The sequence below is a fragment of the Danio rerio genome, chromosome 1 (assembly GCF_052040795.2).
Source record: "Danio rerio strain M-AB ecotype USA chromosome 1, GRCz13ab, whole genome shotgun sequence".
NCBI lineage: Eukaryota > Metazoa > Chordata > Actinopteri > Cypriniformes > Danionidae > Danio > Danio rerio.
The window spans coordinates 24,829,340-24,850,326 of NC_141021.1; the positions used below are offsets into that span (position 1 = coordinate 24,829,340).

Genomic DNA, 20,987 nt, shown 5'->3' on the forward strand with positions numbered 1-20,987 from the left:
AGTAGGCACTTATCTCTTAACCTGGTGCAACCTTTTTTTTTTTTTTTTTAAACTTGGACTTATATTGTGAGTTGTTTTAACTTTACAAATTGATCTATGTTGTTGACTTTTTTTTAAATATTTAAAATCATCAAATTCATAAAAGCTTGTTTGTATTTGAAATATCTAAAAGGTTTTAAAACGTGTACTGATTTTTTTGTGATATGATTCACCATTTAGAAGCACACAAAAAAAAAACAGGTGAGTAAACTGGTGACAAGTGCTAATCAGAAAAAAACTAAATTCAACAACAGTGTTAGGAAAAAGACTACAAAAATGGTGCAAACAAATTCCATTAACAATTCAACAGTGTGATCTGGTAATATTAAATCCAGTTAGCAACTGATAACATTTAATATAAAGGGTCTGATGTCTTTTCATTCAATTCAAGGGTTTGCTTTATCAAAGCTTTGTTTTATTAAACCAATAATAATTTGAAAACTTGCAAAATTAAATGGCAGTTTGGAGCACACTCAAAACAGGATTTCAGAAAGCAGTGTTTCTCTTCGTGCCTCTGAGGAACTCTGAGAACGAGCTGATTAGGTCTGCTGCTGATTACCTAATGTGCTGGTTGTAGTTGATTTTAAGCTGGGGCTGATGTCGCAGCTCTTGTGATGATGGACGGCTGTGTCTGACAGAGGCTCTGTGTTCAGCATGAGGGGAGGTGGGTGTGTGTGTCCTGGTTAGTGGGGTCCCTCTCCCACTCTGTTCCAGACTGGGTAATACACGCTCCATAACTGGTGAGCATTTGGCCTTGGGTGACCCCCCATCATATGAGCAGAGGTTTGGGATGCTAGCATCCTCAACTGTCTTTTTCTGTGAAAAGGAGATTCATATTACAAAATAGCATAATGCCAAAGACTTTAGACAAAAAGTGCTAACATATTTTGAATAAACTGGAGAAAGTACAATATATATATTTATACAACAGTTCTGTCTGGTTTTTGGATCTGATTGGCTGATAGCCGTGCAATATTTTGCCAGTAACATCACACAAAGGCCTCTTTACCCTTCACTGTGTATTACTCCGCCCACATACAGCCAGCAACAAGCAGAGACGCGACAGTTTGACAAATATTACTGCTGTAAAAAAAACAAAATGTACTTTTGAGGCTTTTTTTTTTTTAGCCAAGAATGTAGTTTAGATTGCAACTGTGCAGTTTATTTATAAGAATAGTGCTTATTTTAAAATATTTACAATTTCTGTGAGAGCTCGTCAGCGGCCATTAGCCTGCCATAGAGTAGACCAAAGACGGTTGATGTTTTCTATCCGCAAGATGGCGACAGAACCGCATAATAAGCCCTTACGCTTAGGAAGATTATAACAGTCTGATTTTTAACTATAGCTGGTAAAATCATTATTAAACTGGTAAGCATACCTGCCAACACTCCAGTTTTTCCTGGGAGTATCTTGTATTTCAGACCAATCTCCCACATCCATCCCGTTTGTTTTTCTTTCTTCCGGACAACTCCCGCAATTTCACCCCCCCCAGACACACACTATGGTACAGTCTGTACAGACATCAAGCTATAGAGAGTTATTAAAACACTAGCTTTAAAGTGACACTGGTAAGTAAGTAAAGGCTTTTGTTCTGACGTCAGCTGTAGATGTGAATGAATTGCGGAAGAAAGTAGTTCCTAATAAAAAGGGGTTTTTAGACTCTCCATGTTTGATTTTCTTATTTATATGCACGATTGTGCCGTCGAACTGTTGTATAAACGCAATATTACACGAGTAGCAGTGCGATATGGCTGTATATCAGCACTGGTGGAACGCAAAGGCACTCTTTAATGAATCCCAATTTTTAAATTAAAGCCAATAACCAGCTGGTAAAGTTATAAGCTCTTGGATGAAGTGTGTGTGTTTATAAAGGGTTTCAGAAGGGTCAAGGAATTTCTGTTATATGTAATTTGAAATTAGTTTATTCCAGACATTGAAAGACAGAGTTAAATATCCAAGTCATGGAATGTCGGGGATTTTCCATTGCCACTTAAAATGTTGGTTTTGCCATTAAAATTGGTTTTGTTTTTTCTATACCATATTTATGACCACTTCGAAAACTGCCTGTTAAATAAGTTTAGTTAAAAGCTTAATGTAAAGTTTATAAAACTCATTGAATTTTTTTTTCCATTCAATCATTTTCTTTTTGGCTTAGTCCCTTTATTAATCTGTGGATGCCACAGCAAAATGAACCGCCAACTTATCCAGCATATGTTTTACGCAGCGGATGCCCTTCCAGCTGCAAATCACTTGGAAACACCCATACACTTCCATTCACACATATCGATATGGACAATTTTAGCTAACCCAATTCACCTATAGCACGTCTTTGGATTTGTGGGGGAAAGCGGAGCACCTGGAGGAAACCCACGCAAACATGGGGAGAATATGTAAACACCACACAGAAATGCCAACTGACCCAGCCAAAGCTTAAACCAGTGACCTTGTTGCTGTGAGGTGAGAGTGCTACCCACTGCGCCACCGTGCTGCCCTTTTTAAAATGTATTTATTATTTTTAATAATAAAATGTATCTGATGTAAATTATCCATTGTTGTTCTCATTGTGGCTATTAAAGTATCACAAAATAAGATTCAATTTTAACATTGTTATTATTTAACATATATATTGATAATGAAATATAACAATAAGAAACAACAGTCAAGTATCCATTAAATGCCATGGAAATGCAGCTCTTTAGTCAGTAAACATCAGGGAATTTGATATTTGGCTTCAAGTAGGAACCCTGTTCATACCTTCATGTTAGGTGTCAGGGTTCCTGCTTGTGTCCTAGATTCATGAGGCTTCAGTATTTCATCACTGCACAGAGGTGGATGCTGGGAAAGCTGGTGGAGGTCTTCCTGAAATAGAGAAATACTGTGCTAATGATATAGAAAGGAGTCAGCATCCTGTGGTTTGAGTGTTTGTGTGTCTAACCACGAGATTTTTGATGAGTTGGTCTCTCTCGCTTAGCTTGTCCTGTAGTTTAGCAATAGTATGCAGGTCTTCTACTCTCCTTTTCCCCCTTTCTTCCCTTTCTCTCAACCTAAAAGTAAAAAAAAAAAAAAACGAGTTAACACATAATAATTGAATAATACTATACTACAAATGTCCTATTTAAACAAAATATGCAGTGGAGATTTTGCTGGCTGATTGCGTGATGAATACACAGAAAACTTTATTTTAAGGTTTTCAGCCTTAAAGAACCTCTGTACCCATTCTATGATGTCATGGTCCAATTGCAGTGTTAAACTGACTGGCCATTGGGAATTTTCTCGCTATTGTTTTCAATGGTGGATTTGACTTTAGTGGTCGACTAGTCCAGGTTATCCTCGGGGTCTTAAAAAATTCTTAAAATGTGTTAAATTTTAAAACTAAATTTTAGGCCCTAAAAAGTCTTATATTCACTGAAATATAGTGTTGTATGTCTTAAATAATTTTAAACCAGTCTTAATTTTCCTTAATTGTCCAAGTAAAGCTACCCAATCGGGCCGACATCCATACATTCACCAACAATTCATCTAAATAAAATCAAGAAAACTTAAAATATTTATACAGTTCCTTATGATAATGACAAAGCAGCATGTCCCTTTACATTATCTACCATTCATACAAAAACTTTTTACAGAAGGGTGAGTAAAAATCATATTTAAAAAAAGACACGAAACTTAAGGTTTTATAACAGAAATGCATTAAATTGAATAGAAATTATACTCAATCAATTTGAACCAAAAGCTAAATACATATATTTTTGATTATTAACGTAATTGCCTCCACAACAATTATACTTTAAACAATGTTAAACGTATCATTTTTAAAAAAGAGAAAATAGTATATACAACTAGTTTGTTTTGACACATTAAAGAATGTCGCTAAGAAATAATTACTAATTATAATTAATAATTATTATTTCCATTAGAAATAATCATTAGTGTTTAGCCGTGTATAAGTCTGAAATGTCATTCATAATGGTCTTAAAAAGTCTTAAATTTGATTTGATGAAACCTGCAGAAACCCTGCTAGCCTTTTTGAGAAATAAAATAATAACATTGGCAACCTGCTATCAGATGGTTTCAGTCACTTTAGAATGACTCACCATTCTCCAAATTCAGTAAAAAAAAAATTGTAACGTTAGGCTGCCAGTTAAATAGTTTCAGATTCTCTGAAAATTAGGGAAATTACTATCAAGTGCCAGAATAACACCAAGAACTGCAATGTATCAGAAAGCGGTTTCTAATTTTAATCAGTATACTTTTTCAAATATCCAATTCAAGATGTTTATGCTGTCTAATTCATGGAATAAAATGCCTGCTGTTTTTTTTCATATAAGGATGATGTAGTTAGTACAAAGGAACATTCAATTAGAGGAAATTAGAAGCTGTTTTCAAATTTTGATGTCAACTGTACATATCAATGATTTTAGTACTCTATTGTAAAATTAGCATGCAAGGTATGTAGATGTGGGAATTTTTAAACATTCTCTAATTCTGTGAAAGTCAGTAGGAAATCCTAATAATGAGGCATCTTTATAGATTGCCTAGCTTGCCTACATTTCTGAATGTATGTGTGGTTTGTATTTTGCATTATTGATGTGGGAGGAGCAGGTACTCTGTTTCCAAGGCAACTATGCGGGCCTGTAGTCGTGTTTGGGCGGTGCTGAAGTCTGATATTATGGTCTGGATCTCCATTCTGTGCTCTTTCTTCACAGTCTCCATGTTATTCCTGTGATCTGACCCATCCGCTTCACCATCCTCATGTTTTTCCTCTGGGAAACTGCACATCAGACACAAATACATGTATATTTAAATTTTCTCCCAAGGTTAAATCAGATTTATTTCCAAGACATTTAATATTAAAATGCAGAATGTTGGTCAGTTTCTGTTAAGATGCTTTTGTCCTTTAAAATACTTTTGAACCAAAATCTTCATGGATCTTCAGATTTAGATAGTAATTGGGGGGAAAAGGAATTCAATTAACAGAGTTTATATCTTATCTCTGCACACTGTGCTTCAACTGTGCCAATCTTCCAGATTAATTTACTATTGTTTAGAAACACTACTTGATGAGGACGTTCATGTCAGTGTGTCCTGGTTTGACACTAGTAGGTTAAAAGAGTTTGCACACCCAAAAACTAACCTCAAGTCATATAGTGCGTATATAATGCATAAGTGAGTACACCCCTTTTGAAAATGTTTTTTTAAAAACTGTTTCTGAGTGAATATAGACAACACATGTTTGTGCATTTAAGCTTCTATTAAAGCGTTATATCCATTAAAATAAGAGTTTGGTCACATAACATCTTCAGGAATAGAAATATAACACATTTAAATGTAACAGATGTATTAAAAAACAATTACAAACTACAAAACTTCAACTAAATTTGTTTTTCTTTTTAGGTTTCTCTTGATATTTCCTGTTACAAATTTATTTAACATTTTCCCCCCAAGATATTCATTTGGGGGTACTAATTTTTGGACTCAAACATATAGCACAAATATATTATTAAAAATATATTATTGTAAATAACAGTATAGAATTTTTTTAAATAAATTAATAAATTGGATTGTGCAAAATGTAAAATATTCATACAATACATTAATTTAATATATGCAGAAATTAAAATATGTTTAGTAAAATGAAATGACAGAAAAAAATATTGTACAAATGGAGTGGATTCAATTCTTTTATGTCCTCAAAATTCTACACACAATACCCCATAATGACTTGTTTAAAAAAAAATTAAATTGTTGCAAATTTATTCAAAATAAAAAAGCTGAAAAATCACATGTACTTAAGTATTGACAGCCTTTAGCCTTGAAGCTCTAAATTGAGCTCAGGTACATTCTGTTTCCACTGATCATTCTTGAGATGATTCAGCAGCTTAATTTGAGTTCACCTATGGTAAATTTAGTTGATTATACCTGATTTGAAAAGGCATACATCTGTCTATATAAGGTCCCAGGGTTGATAGTGCATGTCAAAGCAAAAACCAAGCATGAAGACAAAGGAATTGTCTGTGGACCTCCAAGGCAGGATTGTCTAATGGCACAAGGCTGGGGAAGGTTGCAGAAAAATTTCTGCTGCTCTGAAAGTTTCAATGAGCACAGTGGCCTCCATCACCTGTAACTGGAAGATGTTTAAAACCACCAGGACTATTCCTAGAGCTGACCAGCCATCTAAGCTGAGTAATCGGGGGAGAAGGGCCTTAGTCAGGGAGCTTCAGTGTTCCTTTTTGGAGAGAGGACAACCTTATAGAAGGAAAACCATCAGTGCAGCAATCCACTAATCAGGCCTGCATGATAGAGTGGCCAGACTGAAGCCACTCCCCGCCTGGAATTTGCCAAAAGGCATCTGAAGGACTCGCAGAAAATAAGAAGCTAAATTCTCTGGTTTGATGAGACTAAAATTGAACTCTTTGGAGTGAATGCCAGGCGTTACGTTTGGAGAAAACCAAGCACCGCTCATCACCAGTGGCTTCACAACAGCTCCAGACATAAATCCTTTAGAACATGTCTGGAGAGATCTGAAAATGGCTGTACTCTGTACCGCTTCCCACTCAACCTGGTAGAGCTTGAGAGGCACTGCAATGAGGAATGGGCAAAAATTCCCGAAGACAGGTGTGCCAAGCTTGTGGCATCATATTCAAAAAGACTTGAGGCTGTAATTGCTGCCAAAAGTGCATCAACAAAGTATTGAGCAAAGGCTGTGAATACTCCTGTACATGTGATTTTTCAGGTTTTTTATTTTTAATAAATTTGCAGCAATTTCAATAATCTTTTTTTTTCCCATTGTCATTATGAAGTATTGTGTGTAGAATTTTGAGGAAATAAATGAATTTAATTCATTTTGGATTAAGGCTGTAACATAAACAAATGAGTAAAAGTGAAGCGCTATAAATACCGAATGCACTGTATGTATGTATCTTCATGTGCATCTATCCCTGAACTATCCCTTTAGGTCCTCTGAAGAGACAATTGATTTACATTATGACAGAATTTGTTAGCCATTTATTCACATCATTTAAAGGGCACCTAAGTTACCCCTTTTTCAAATTTAATATAAGTCTTTTGCGTCTCTAGAATGTGTATATAAAGTTTCAGCTCAAAACACCCATCAGATTTTTCATTATACCTTTTACAAGATCCTGTTTTATATTTATTTCTACCAGGGGGTGGTTTTGTCGTACTGCGCCTTTAGGACGAGTCTTCCCCGCCTACTGTTTCTACGTGTCTTCCCGCGTGCTTTAATCTCCTCCCTCGGCTGCATCAGACAACAGACATACTAAAAGGAAGAAGGTCTCACGTAGCGTTTGTGAGAAATACTACAGTAAGAGCTTTACTAATTAGTATTTGTTGTGAAGTTGCATTGATGAGTCACATTCAATATCGTTACAAAGTTCACGTGCGTGCGAGCACACACACACACAGATACACACGCACATACAGACAGGCTGACAGACAGAGCGCGCTTAGCTTTGCACTGTTTTTGCATTCAAATGTGACAGGATACAGGCTAACCTCCACTGCTGTGTGGATATCTGTTATGTTATTGTACACAATAAACCTGATTTAATGTCCACAAACCGGGATTGAAGCATCTTCTTTTATAATTGTTCTGACACGCGGCTCTGATGATAAAGTAAAGCTGAAGTAAATCGTTGTACTTCATTACACACGTGCACTGTTTTAAAACACTTTAAACATGTGAAACTTACTCTTAATCACATTTGATGATGATTGCTGATCCTAGTGAACAGAACAGACCTTTTATTCCCGGTTGCTTTGCGTATGTCTGCCTGGTCTTATTGACATATACACTTGACTACTGGAACATGTTAATGCACGCAGCTGTCAATCAATTCGGTGGGCGGGGGGACAGCACTCCTACATAAAGTTGCGGTCGGTCTGAAAACCGATCCAATTGGTCCACCGTTTTTATGTTGTTAAATTGAAAAAAAAAAAGGACTGGGTGTGTTTATATCACCCCGATATGATGGTCTATACACTATATATATACACATATGTCTGTCCAAATAGCTTGAAAGGTAGATTTTTCACCATAGGTGCCCTTTAAACATTGATTAACATAGTTCCATAAATAAACATTAAATAAGATGAACAGGATGGGGATTAAAGCCTTAAGGCAGCCTCACACTACACCATGTCTTTCAAAAAAAAATTAAATGCCTTCTGTCTCTGTGTGTGTGTTTATTTTTAATAAATCTTTTTACTGATTTATTGTGTGTGATTGGGCTCATTTTCATATTGGCACTGACCTCTTGTGTTTTTGTTTATAGTCATCCTGTTCCTCTCTTCGTGAGCTCAATGCATTTATCCGTTCTTTTAGATCTTCGTTCTCTCTTTTCAGCTCCTGAACCTCGCTGCTCTTCTCATCTAGCTGTCTCTCTAATGACTGTAAGCGGTTTTGCTGCTTCAGATCCTGGAAAAAAGACAGGAAGAGAGTCATGGGATGAGACACCCCTTGAGTTGATGTAGAAGTGTGTGTCTATTTGGGTATGTGTGTACCTGCTGCAGGGCCATCATTTGTGTGTGTGTGTGTATCTCGTTCTGAAGGTCCTCGATCTGCTGCATGTGTCTCTGGGTGACCTGTCTCACCCACTCAGTGTGCTGCTGGGTCAGCTCTGCCTTCTGCTTGTCTACACACACACATACAGGACGTCACATTGGATCAGACATGCTTACTCTCTGGCTTCACTCCTGCTTTACTTCACGACTAGTTGGCACTAGATGGTGCTATTGTGCAAAATACAATGCATGTTCTGCTAAGTTGTTTTTTTAAACATCTTTAACTTCCTATTATGGATAATATTGCTGATAGAACACACACAAAGATAAAATCTGCAAATTACAAAGACCATTCAGTGAGGTAAATGGCCTCTTGGGGCCACAGGAAATCTGGGGGCTCCCAGCAAATACCTAAAAGTTCCTATAAATGATATATAACATATTTCTATTATATTTTGTATGGTGAAGGTCTAACAAATGCATTTTTTATGTAATTATTACATCTGTGCGAATGTGCCCCGAACACCAATTATGGATCAGTGGAACAGGGCATTAGCAAAGCACCTCAATCAGCAGCAGTTCAGTGGTTCAGTTCATTTTCTTCATATTGCTTTTATTCCACTGAAACAGCTAAAATCTCTGCTCTAATCACTGTATGAAAAGTACACTCTAACTCAATTCACTGTTTAGATGCTGGTTACAACCTGCAATTACTGTACAACGCGAATAGCAAAAACTGAAACCTATGCATTATTGACCTTCGCTAAGCCACACCACCAAACACCAATTGTGGCTTAGCAACCGTAGCAACGCAAAGGAGGCCTGTCAAGCTTTTGAGCGAGGGAAACAAGCCAACGCGTTGTGCATGTGGATTGTGCAAACCTGATACCCGGTACCTGAAAGTTTAGACGGGGTGGTGGAATTTTTTTTTTCCTTTCCAAAACCTAAAACCCAAGGGGAGAAATGCCAGCATGGATCAAGCTGTGTGAGGGGCGCTTTAAGAGTGGGGTTAAGCTGGTTTTGTTTTCGACATTCCTGACACATTCAGTGAACACACCTCTTACCCTGAAAAAATTGTAACTGTTTCCTACAAAAATACAAAGCAGATTATGTTTCCCAGCTGTGTTTTTTTTCGCTCGATAATAAGAGCACTTCTCCGTTTAAGCCCTTGTCATAGTAGTCATACTAACAGCAGTCATATTTCCCTCTGTTTCAAGCTACGAATATTTAAAATTACATATCAACAGAACAAAACTGAGATGTGATCACAAACTGAGCACAAACTGATCAATATACTTCACCCGCAGCTATTTTTCAGTCATTTAAATCCCTCATGCCCATGTCAGAGCTACAATTCAAAATACAGTTTTGTCTTTTAAAGATTTAGTCATTGGTGATGACAATATAGCGGGTTAGTGTCTGCTTTTATATTTGCTGGTAGGGAAAATCTATCGGTTCACTTCTGCTATTTCTACTTTAATTTCCATTTCAATTTACTTATTTTGTTTTACTTAACTGCAAATTAGAATAGAAACAGTATAAAAAGCACACACACATACTGACAGTTATAGGTACTTTACATTGTTTTAGAGCAATTATGCTAATATTCAGCACAAATCCATCAATTTCCACTTTCTGGCTCTTCTTTTTATGAATGAATCATGTAGAAGCACTGTCCATGTGTGTTTCCTTGTCGGTTAGTAACATTATATTTCAGTGCACAACAATTAATCTATCAGGTTTTTTGGCTAAAAAAAGAGAAATCACAGTTTAGTTATTAGATTTAGTTATTTTTTTTTTATTTCACCTCTCCTGCTGTGCATGAACTAAGCTGTTGAATGGTCAGCGTATGAGGCGGCTAGGCTTACCTAGCTTCAATTCTAATTAAGTTATTTTCTAATGGGTTGCCTATTATGTCATGAATAAACCACTGTAATGCATACTACAGTCCTTTTTTGTCTGGCTTTCTAAGACATCTCACCTGTTTGCCAAAAAATGACTAATCATGTCCCTGTCAATGTCTAATACCGACGCATACATATTGTAATAGACGTTACAGGCATAACAACAGTAACTAAGGAGGGCGGGGCTTAGCAAAGAGTCAATTATCTGTACTTTAACCCTTGTGTGCTGTTAGGGATGTTTTTATCCACTTTAAGGTGATTTTGAATCTTAATTTGGCCACAACTTTCTCTGTATTTTAGAAAATTGAGTGATTTTTGGAGACAAATCTTTTTTTGACATAAATTGGGAAAATGCTTTGAAATCTTTCAAAAATTCAACAACATGCTCTGGGCAAGCGTACTGCCCTTTTGTTATGTTCGTGGCTGTATTTGCCATATTGACTTCCATTATAATGGCATTTGTTATTGCACAACCATGACACCATATAATCAGGCATTCTTGATTGTTGCTGGTTTTCCCTGTTGGAAAAAAGCTAAAAAATAAATAAAATAAAAATGTATAGCAAGGCTTTAAATGTATATAGATGTTTAGTTTTTTTGTTGCTGAATTTATTGATGAATGCTATGTTTTTGAGCTAAGTGACCAAAACAGATTTGCTACTTAAATTTTTTTTGGAATACATCTGTAAATGTGGCGAGGCAGTGGGGCAGTAGGCAGTGCTGTCACCTCCCAGCAAGAGGGTTGCTGGTTCGAACCTCGGCTGGTTTGAACCTGTGAATGTGTGTGTGGATGTTTCCCAGAGATGTTTCCCTGGAAGGGCATCCGCAAAAACTTGCTGGATAAGTTGGCGGTTCATTCCGCTGTGGAAACCCCGGATTAATAAAGGGACTAAGCCGACAAGAAAATGAATGAACAACTGTAAATGTGCTAATTAGCATATCATTAATACATATTTTCATACACTGCTATTCTTCTCCGAATGCTATTGTGATTGAATAGGCTACATTTTAGTCTTTTAACTAACATGAATTCTTATTCATACCCCTAACAACAGCTTACAGCTTTAAAAACACATTATGGTATATTGATTAATTTTTTAATTTATTTTAACGTATGTATTCTTGACAAACTATACTGACAAAACTTAAATTAGAGGTGTCATAGCCCTGCATAGTTTAATTCATACCATGCTTCAACACGCTTGCTTTAAGACACTGCACCATTTAACCCTAATTTTTGCTGGTTGACAATCCCCTAAATAGGAGGCAAATATTTAGAGTGACAATCATGCAGTGTGATCAGAGAGAGTTGCAGATGCCCATAAAATATTTGCCAAGCTAAATATCTGAACCTGTCTGCAATTCATTCAAGTCATGCTGTGATCACCTACAGCCAAAGATAGGAGAGGACAGAACCGCAAAAGTTTTGGGAGCAGTTATAGACCACAATCTTAAAATAATTTTTAAAAATAATAATAAACAGAAAATAAAGAAGATACAATTGCTTGGTAAGCCACATCAGCAGCATGTTGCAAAGCTATTCATTGATCTTTTTTTCTTTGCACAATGCACAGTCCTTGTTCCCTGTATTTCCCAATTTCCTCCCCCCATATCTTTTTTTGCCATTAACCTGTATATCAGCACACAGACCATTTGAATAATAGATTACTATAAATGCTTAATGTAGGGTAGGCCAATCATTTCCAGTCTAGCCTGTGGTCTTGGATTGTTTCCTTATCACTTCTTGCGTGTGTTTGCGGGTTGTCAGCAATAAATGTTTATATAGTGTAGTCATGCAGTGTGCATCATCCAGTTGCTGATCCATCATGCAGGGTGAACACAGCAGCAACTGAATGCTACCACAGATAGTCAAGCAATGTGAAAGCAATGAAGATTCAACGATTTTGAAAGAAAACAGTGTGAACTGTAGGTTTTAAAAAAGCCTGTGTTTAATTAGGGTAAAAGCTAAACTGTGCGGGGCTGAGGCCCTCCAAGAACACATTGGTGTGTCATGCTACTTGTTGATGTGTTACTAATGAGCTGCATTCTCTGTAGTGAGAAAGACTGTGTTTTCTGTTTATGTGCTTGTGGTCTTGGCCTAGGATGCATAGGCACACCATTGTCAAATACACTATTTGAAGACACCCAATATATTATTGTTTCCTGGGTTATATAGGCATTACATGAAAATATACACTCCCACGCCACTTTTTTAGGTACACCTATCCAACTGCTCATTAACATAAATTTCTAATTAGCCAATCACATGGCAGTAACTCTTCTTTAGGCATGTAGACATGTGCTGCGTTCGAAACCGCCTACTGCTTAGTAGGTACTGCATTTGAATTTAAATGTCCTACTCGGCTGTTAGACGTTCTATACAGTATGAATGTGAGCAGTATGAATGGAGTTCTGTCGTACTACATCCACCATTTTGTCATGGTCACGTGAGCTACACGCGTCAGTTGCGTCGCTAATCACTCTCATTCATGAATTCTCTCACGGAGCATCATGGGATAGCGCAGCATGCATGGGATGCGCACTTCAGAATCTCTAAAATATTAGGGTCCTGCACCCTGCACATACTACTCAGCTCGTATACTGATTTTAGCGTACTATACAGTTTGGAAATATGCGGTTTTGGTCACAGCCATGGTCAAGATGATCTGCTGCAGTTCAAACCGAGCATCAGAATGGGGAAGCAATAGGATTTAAGTGACTTTGAACATGGGATGGTTATTTGAGCCAGACAGGCCGGGCTGTTACTGTTACACCAACATTACATATTTTTCATGTTTCCCGTATCTGACCCATTCATTTAGTTTCTGGAAGCTCTTCTAATGTTTTGATGGGTTGATTCAGATGTATTTAATTAGGAATTTTTTTTTTAAATGTCTAGTGCTGCAAGAACAGGGTTGGGAAATACTGATATAAAAAATACTGATATACAAAATATACTATATACTACCACATTTTGAAAATTGCATTTCATACACATACACATTTTAACTACTACAATTCCATGACTTTTCCATGATTTTAATTTTAAGTACATTTTCATGACCTAATGTTTCATGCAATGTCTACATATGTGTGGTTAAAAACAATGCATGTTCAAATTTATTACAGCATAACGTAAAACATGCAACAGTCCATTTAGTTTAAATTATATGTATATCTATGTAAAATTGACTTAGATAATGCTTACACCACACTAATAATGTCAGAGTATGTGATTGGCCAAGGACAGAAAAGAAATAAAGACAACTAACCCATATTTAAGTATATAGATATTGGTTCTCCATAACTTTTCTGATTTACCCAAACGTTTTCAGGCTTGGAAAATGTCATGTAAAAATTCCATGAATTTTCCATGACCGTATGAACCCATTATAGATTATAGAACCCAATTTATCTTGACTTTTTCCTGTTTAAAACTTATTTTAGCTAACTTGCAGCCCGTTGAATAGTGTGACGAAGCCCCCTAGTGTGTTTCGGCCCTCATATGGAAAACTACTTCCATAGGCCAATCAGCATATTTTCTTTCCTTGATATAAAGCGACTAGTTTTTAGTTTTTTTTTTTAGAGGACTAGATATCTTGCTGAGATTAAAAAAAGCATTCTGTATGAGCCGTGACGATTACCCAGCTGGAGTTTGTGCTGTGTGAGCAAGCGTTGTCTTTCTGCCTGAAGTTCTTCATTGGCTTGTGTTTCCAGGACCTGAAGAGCTCGCTGGTGATTTAACCTCTCCACACGCAACAGCTCCTCCTCTCGCTCACGCCACCCCCGCTTGTCCCTCTCCTCTTCCCTCTCTCTTGTACTCTTTCCATCCTCCTCGTCCTCATCTTCCTCTTTTACTACCTGCAATACAGAGAGACAACACAAATTGCTGATATAAAGAGGTCTTTCCACAGAAATGTCTTCTGTCATCAGTTCAACTTCTTTTATCCAAACAATAAAAACCAATGGGGTTCAAACACCTGTAAAGAACACACACATTTGGATGGGTATTTGTAAAGCACATTTCCCACTAGCTTTTAAAATACATTTGTTTAGGTCTGACATTTACAAATGATTTTGTTTATAAAAAATGTCAGAAAAAATGTATCTTTGTTTTATACGTTCATACTTTTTTCTTTCTGTTATTCTGTGACAATATTTAATTCAAAGGGTTTGTTGTGAAGTGATGGGAACTGAAATACATGCTCATGTTTCATTTTATTTAGTGCTTTATAAGCCTTCTTTCTAATTTCAGAATGATTTAGTTTTTTTAGTGTAATTTTGAACCTTATAATCACAATGAAAATTAATCAGGTATTTCAGTGTATTTTTGTTGCAGAACAATTTTCTTTTGTGTTCAAATCTATAAAGAAAGAATTACAGGTTTGAAATTAGATGAGGGTGTGTAAAGAATGGCAAAATGTTGTATACACACCTGTAGCTGCTGCCTCATCATTCTCTCCTTCTCCTGAATGGTGGAGTGAAGCTGCGCTCTGAGTGAACTGTTCATTTCTCGTGTCTTTTGGATCTCCTGCTTCATCCGTTCCATCTCTCCATTGCCATAACGTCTCTCTCTCTCTCCCTCCATCTTCTCTGAGAGAACTCTCCTCTCTTCCAACTGCACGCACACAGAGAAATAATGTTGATAGACTGAAACTTGTGTATGATGAGTCTGAGGGAAAAGAACAATGCGCGTTACCTGTGTTTGCAGTTCTTCTACTCTGTGTTGCCACTGTTGGTTCATCTTTCTGATCTCTTCCTCTTTTTCTCTCTTCAGTTCTACGATCTGATCAGAAAACTGCTTCTCAAACTGTAGCCTAAACACACACACACACACACACACACACACACACACACACACACACACACAATTGTTACATCACTGGTGTGAAATGTTGTGTACAATTTAAGCTGCTAGTCTATTTTAATGATAAAATATTTTTCTGTGTCATTGTATATTTCTGCGTAAGGACCTTTAAAATAACTTAATTCATTTGGCAAAGTAAAATGTATGAAAGTATGGAACTGTAATGTAGTCAAGGCTATTTGCACCTATCAGAATCAAGCATTCAACAACCTCATACATATCCACATCCATAATTCAAGAGTGATACACATTATTACTACTAAAATTCCAGGACGTTTCAATGACTTTTCCAAAACTTTCAGGTAAATATTCATGATCTTGTTTCATGCTTTATGTAATGTCTACATACATGTGTTGAATAAGAAAAAAATGCACGTTCAAATATATTACAGATTATTAAAAAATATGTGGCAATACATGTAGATTATTTTTATATATGTAAAATAGTTTTTAGAAAGTATCTTGCTGTCTCCGTGAAAATTTAATAACTTAATAAAATAAACTTAAGATTAGTACAAATTAGCCTTTAGGGTTATCTCGCAAAGATGTTTTTCCACAAACACTTGCTGTTCACTACATACATGTCAACCCTCCCGTTTTTGCCAGGATTCTCCCGTATTTTACTATTCTATCCCGCTACCCATCATTAAGTATTTTCCCATATTGTCTGTATTCACTTTTTTTTATTAAAGCTGTGCGTCGATCGTCGCCCTTCCTAAAAAACCTCTGAATCAGCGAATTCATGTACAACTGCCGACTGACAGACATGCTCCATATGACAAACTGATCCCAGATCAGCTTCTGTACACACTATTTAAAGTGACATGTTTTTAACAAGTGAAGAGCAGCAAATAATTATCTCGTTTTGTTTTGTTTAAAAACCGAGGTGTCACTGTAAGAATGCAGAGATCTATAATTATAGCATTTGATTACTTTAGTAACTGTTTGTGCTCATTTAAGAGAAAATTACTTGTGTTTAAAAAATAAAACACTCAGGACAGATATGTTTACATGTTATTAAGCGTATTTGTCTGTTTAAACACACACCCAAATCCCAAAGTGTCCTGCATTTTAGCTCCTCTTTAAATGGGGTGTACAGAAGCTGATCTGGCATCAGTTTATCATACCAAGCGCATCCGTCAGTCGGCGCTTATACATGCATTCGCTTTTACAGAGGTTGTTAAAAATATATGAGAAATATGGGAAAATACTAGGGTAGGATGATAGCGGGATAGAATGGTAAAATACGGGAGAATCCTGGCAAAAACGGAAGGGTTGAGGTGCATGAAGTGAAAAGGAAGTGTTTGTGGAAAAACAGTTTTGCGAGGGAAAGCAAAACATCTTTGCGAGGGAACGCAAATACCTTTTCTATCACCTTTTTTTTTTTCTTTTTCTTATACCATTTTTCCCACCATCACGTCTCTTCCGGGTCTCCGTATTTATGTGACATTCCCAAATGGGCATAAAAATAGGTGAATGGAAACATAACCAGTGTCATACAACACACCTGATCCTCTCCTCTAAACCATGATTGGATTGTTGCAGAATGTCTCTCTCTTGCTGTAGAGCTGAAATCTCTGCCTGTAACACTTCCTTCTGTGCAGTAAACTCTTCCTGTGAGAGACGTAAAAAGAAAAGGGGAACAAGAACAGATGGATCAATGGATGAATGGAGAGTTTCTGAGATTAAGGGGAAAAAAGAAGTGAATCGGTTGCCGAATGAATGCTGGAGTCTTTCCTCTGAGTGGAACAGATCTGCTGAGATCAGCAGAACCTTGTGCTGCCATAAGGGAACTGCATATCTGCGTGTGCTTGTGAGTATGCATGATACAGCTGTGCAGTAATGGAAAGAGACATCTCTAAAACTCCATCCACATATCAGAGGTAAGTGTGTGTTGAGCAAACAAGAGTGGGGACCTGTATTTGCTGCATACTGCTGTGTGTGTTTTCCAGTTCCTCTCTCATCCGCACACACTCCAGACCACATGCTGACTGCTGCTCCACCTCTGCGCACTCCTTCTCTCTCTTTTTTGCCCTTTCCTTCTCCTCTTCTCTCTCTCTCTCCAGAGTCTGAATCATCTCTTCCAATTTTGTCATCTGCAAGCCAAAAAAACTACACTGAAACAAATTTAGTGTAAAGAATATATTGCATGGAGGACATTTCTATTCTGATGATTGACATGAATTCTAAATGATTTCTGAAGAATGGTGAGACAGAAACTGAAGCCTGAAGTATAAGCTGTTAAAAATACACTTCAAATATATTAAAAGAATAGATTGTAACAATATTTCAAAATTAAAGTACATTTCGGTGAATAAATGCATTCTGTATGAGAAGAAAACACTTCATCGAAAGCCTTCTTTGCTGGCCTCAACTTTTTATATTATGAAGGAATTACAGTTGCCCTTTTTACTCACTTTCCTTAGTCAATTTCCTGCTTAATCAGGGATTGTCACAGCAGAATTTATCTTTCCTGCCATAACCCAGCACTGGGAAACACCCACACACTCTCTCATTACACACTAAGGCCAATTAAGTTTAGCCAATTCATCTATATCGCATGTCTTTGGACTGTGGAGGGAAACTGCAGCACCTGGCGGAAACCCACATGAAAAGAGAACATACAAACTCTGCACACAAACTCTGCCTTCACCCCCAGCCATCACTCGAAACAGAAATCTTGCTGTGAGGCCACAGTGCTACCTGCTAAGCCATAGTGGCACCCATTCACTTTTCAATTATTTACCATTTTAATTTTTGTTACATTCGTGCTCTCTTAGAGATCACAAATACCACAAAAGCTAGAATTGTGAAAATAAGAAAGGTCACTGGGTCACCACAAGCACTTCTTATCTTAAAAAATATCCGTCTATTTGGTAACACTTTATTTTGATGGTCCATTTGAGTATTAGTAGACTGTCTGCTTAATTTGACTTTAAGAAACTTTGCAAGTACATGTCAACTTACACTTACCCAAACCCCAACCCCAACCCAACCCCAACCTAATAGTCTACTTATAATCTAATGAGAATTAGTTGCAATGTAACTTAAATTCAACAAATGGACCACCAAAATAAAGTGTGACCTCAATTTTTACACCTGACATAAAAGCCAATAAAACTTTACAGATATCTTTCGCACCGTGATTATTGCAAAATATGCAATTGTTTTATACTCACAAATAATAAGAATAAATCAGGTACACCAGCACTTCTACTTTTCTATTTTCAAGACTTGGGCATAACAAAAGTAAGCAAATTAGGCTGTAGCACACAGTTTTCTTATATAGAGAAGGAACTGTAATGATTTTCTTCACTGCTGCAACTGAGCACTGAAAAAAACACTCTTTTTCTTATCTATCACTTATTAAGTAGTGCTCTGTAATCATAACCTAGTTCCAAGCCTGCTGGCAGATTAGATGATGCATTACATGAAGCCCTGTGCCTTGGGCACTACAAATGTTCCTTTTGTTTTCTCATTTATCATGGTCATGTGGAGAGCTCTGGGCCTCTCAGTCTGTCTCTGTGTATTTAAGCAGAAGGACTGAGTCTGTTCTCTTAGCCTGAGCTTGATATGTATATAGATCTTCTTAATGGTGACCCGATTCAGTAGTAGGTCAACAATGTTTTGCAATATCTCCAAGACTGTTGTGGTTTTTGAGAGAAAAAGCAAAGGAAGATGTCTGTTTGTGTGTGGCATACATTGTGATAACTTACCTCTGTTTTGGACAGTTGTAGCTGGTTGCACAGCTCTTCCCTCTCTGTCTCTAAAAGCTTTCTGTCTTCTTCAGTGCTTTTCATCTGCTCCTCAGCCTGTATTCAAACCAACATCGAAATACAAGTGCTTTTTATCTCCATAATAACAAAATTAGTAGATGATAACATCAAATATTTTAAATAATGATTTAGCATGTTATTATTTTATTTTATTCTATCCTGTTTTAAGGGGCATATAGCCTATCTTTACATTCTTATCATTAATTGCTTTCATCCAAAACTGATGTTGCATTTATGTATACAATTCTGTAACACTTTACAGTAAGATTCTTCTGGTATTATCATATATCAATTATAAATTAACAATGAGCTATAGATATATATCGGAAGGATCGGCATAGGACCGCGAGGCTGAATCAAACTCTGGTCGCCACCAGACTGCATGTATCGACGCACTAACCACTACATTTGCACCGATTAATCTTAATAAATTAAATCTTGTTTAAAGTGTCTACCTTTTTCAGTTCATTTGTACCATGAAATCATGATGTTTTGAAGCATATATAATTATTATTTTTATTAATATTTCAGCTTGTACAGGTACACTTTTTATATCTAAAAGCCATAACATGACAAGGCATTTTATTTAGAACTATTACTCCAAAAATATATATGTCGAGTCATTTTAAATATGTGTATGGCCATCTTAAAGAAATTTTCAGGGCGGGATAGTGCTCATTGTATACAACAATGTTGAGTTTTATGTCTTAAGTTTTGTTTTGTTCTTTCCATTTTGTGCTAGTTTGTTTACTCCTAACCAATGCTATCCTAACCACAGGTTTTGTGTTTTAAGGAAACAATAAAATAAAATAAAATAAAATAAAAGTCATAAGTGAGAAATGTCACATTTCATTTCTGGGTCACCTAAACATTTAATTAATGTTTTTAGCTTCTGCACAACTTAATGCAGCTGATGTATTGTGAAATAAGAGCCAGTCTCTGCATGTTTCAAAGTGTGGGCCACATTTTCTAATGCAGACATTTGCGCCATATGGTTCTGAATTCAGAATGATCCATATTTGGAGCTTAGTGTTAAAAATGAATCAAAATGCCTTGAGTTCCAACATTTGGATTGTGTATAATAATGCATGTCACAAAGGAGTTGTTCATGTTCCCTGTAGCAGTATAGTAACACAAGCAGAGATTCGTACAGATGTGTACACATGTCGCTTTTGCATGGATAAAATGAAATATTTGTATTACTAAACTGAATTACGACAACCGGATTGATATGAGCAGTAACATGAGCCAATAAAGCATTCTAGTAGCAAAGCCAATGAATCAACATTTCTGTCAATATGTAAGATTCCATGGCAGCAGCTGAAACCTGTTGTCGTACCTGCTGCGTCTTCTTCTTCTCAGCATCCAGCATCGTGTGAGCATGTCGCAGCTCACTGGCATGTTTGCGTATCACTTCTTCTAGTGCTTTTCTAAGCTGTTCTTTCAGCCTCACTTTTTCTTCTTCCATCTTCTGCTGCACTTGTTTCTTCTCTTCTTCCAACTCCTGCCTGTCATTCTTTCTTTCGTTCTCCACCTCCTGTTGAAGGCGTCTGATCTCCTCAGTGTGAGCGCGCTGCAGCTCCAGCCGCATAGAGGATAGAGTGTCTGCATGCTAAAACACACACACACACACGCAATAATGAAAATAGCAATGTAAAACTGTGATCCTGTAATTTCAAAAGGATGTCACTACACCAATCAGCCTCTGAAGTGTCCTGCTTGATATATTTTCTGCACACAAATGCTTTAAAAAAATCATTTGTATATGTGTTTCTGGCTTTTATCTCTAAGCTTGCAGGACTCATATGGAATGGAATTTCACCAGGATTTCCTCCTGTTGTTTATTCAATCTTATACAGTATGTTTTATTATTAGTC

The 20,987-nt window shown here is 36.7% G+C and overlaps 1 protein-coding gene across 3 annotated transcripts in view; it reads right to left on the reverse strand.

Annotated features, from left to right (window-relative positions):
- The window catches only part of fam184b (family with sequence similarity 184 member B), a 50,050-nt gene that overhangs the window by 759 nt on the left and 28,304 nt on the right, over nucleotides 1-20,987 (reverse strand). For 2 of the 3 annotated variants that reach the window (XM_087235778.1, NM_001201530.2), the window contains 13 exons: nucleotides 20,450-20,722; nucleotides 19,051-19,146; nucleotides 17,251-17,430; nucleotides 16,842-16,948; nucleotides 15,167-15,284; nucleotides 14,903-15,085; nucleotides 14,112-14,328; nucleotides 8,564-8,694; nucleotides 8,314-8,477; nucleotides 4,647-4,811; nucleotides 2,976-3,084; nucleotides 2,795-2,899; nucleotides 599-855 (listed from right to left, as the gene is read on the reverse strand). In XM_087235778.1, coding sequence (XP_087091904.1) covers nucleotides 599-855; nucleotides 2,795-2,899; nucleotides 2,976-3,084; nucleotides 4,647-4,811; nucleotides 8,314-8,477; nucleotides 8,564-8,694; nucleotides 14,112-14,328; nucleotides 14,903-15,085; nucleotides 15,167-15,284; nucleotides 16,842-16,948; nucleotides 17,251-17,430; nucleotides 19,051-19,146; nucleotides 20,450-20,722 — 2,105 coding nt within the window. Of the gene's footprint in view, nucleotides 1-598; nucleotides 856-1,418; nucleotides 1,552-2,794; nucleotides 2,900-2,975; nucleotides 3,085-4,646; nucleotides 4,812-8,313; nucleotides 8,478-8,563; nucleotides 8,695-14,111; nucleotides 14,329-14,902; nucleotides 15,086-15,166; nucleotides 15,285-16,841; nucleotides 16,949-17,250; nucleotides 17,431-19,050; nucleotides 19,147-20,449; nucleotides 20,723-20,987 lie in introns of those variants that run through there. The other variant, XM_087235779.1, reaches the window with a different exon arrangement.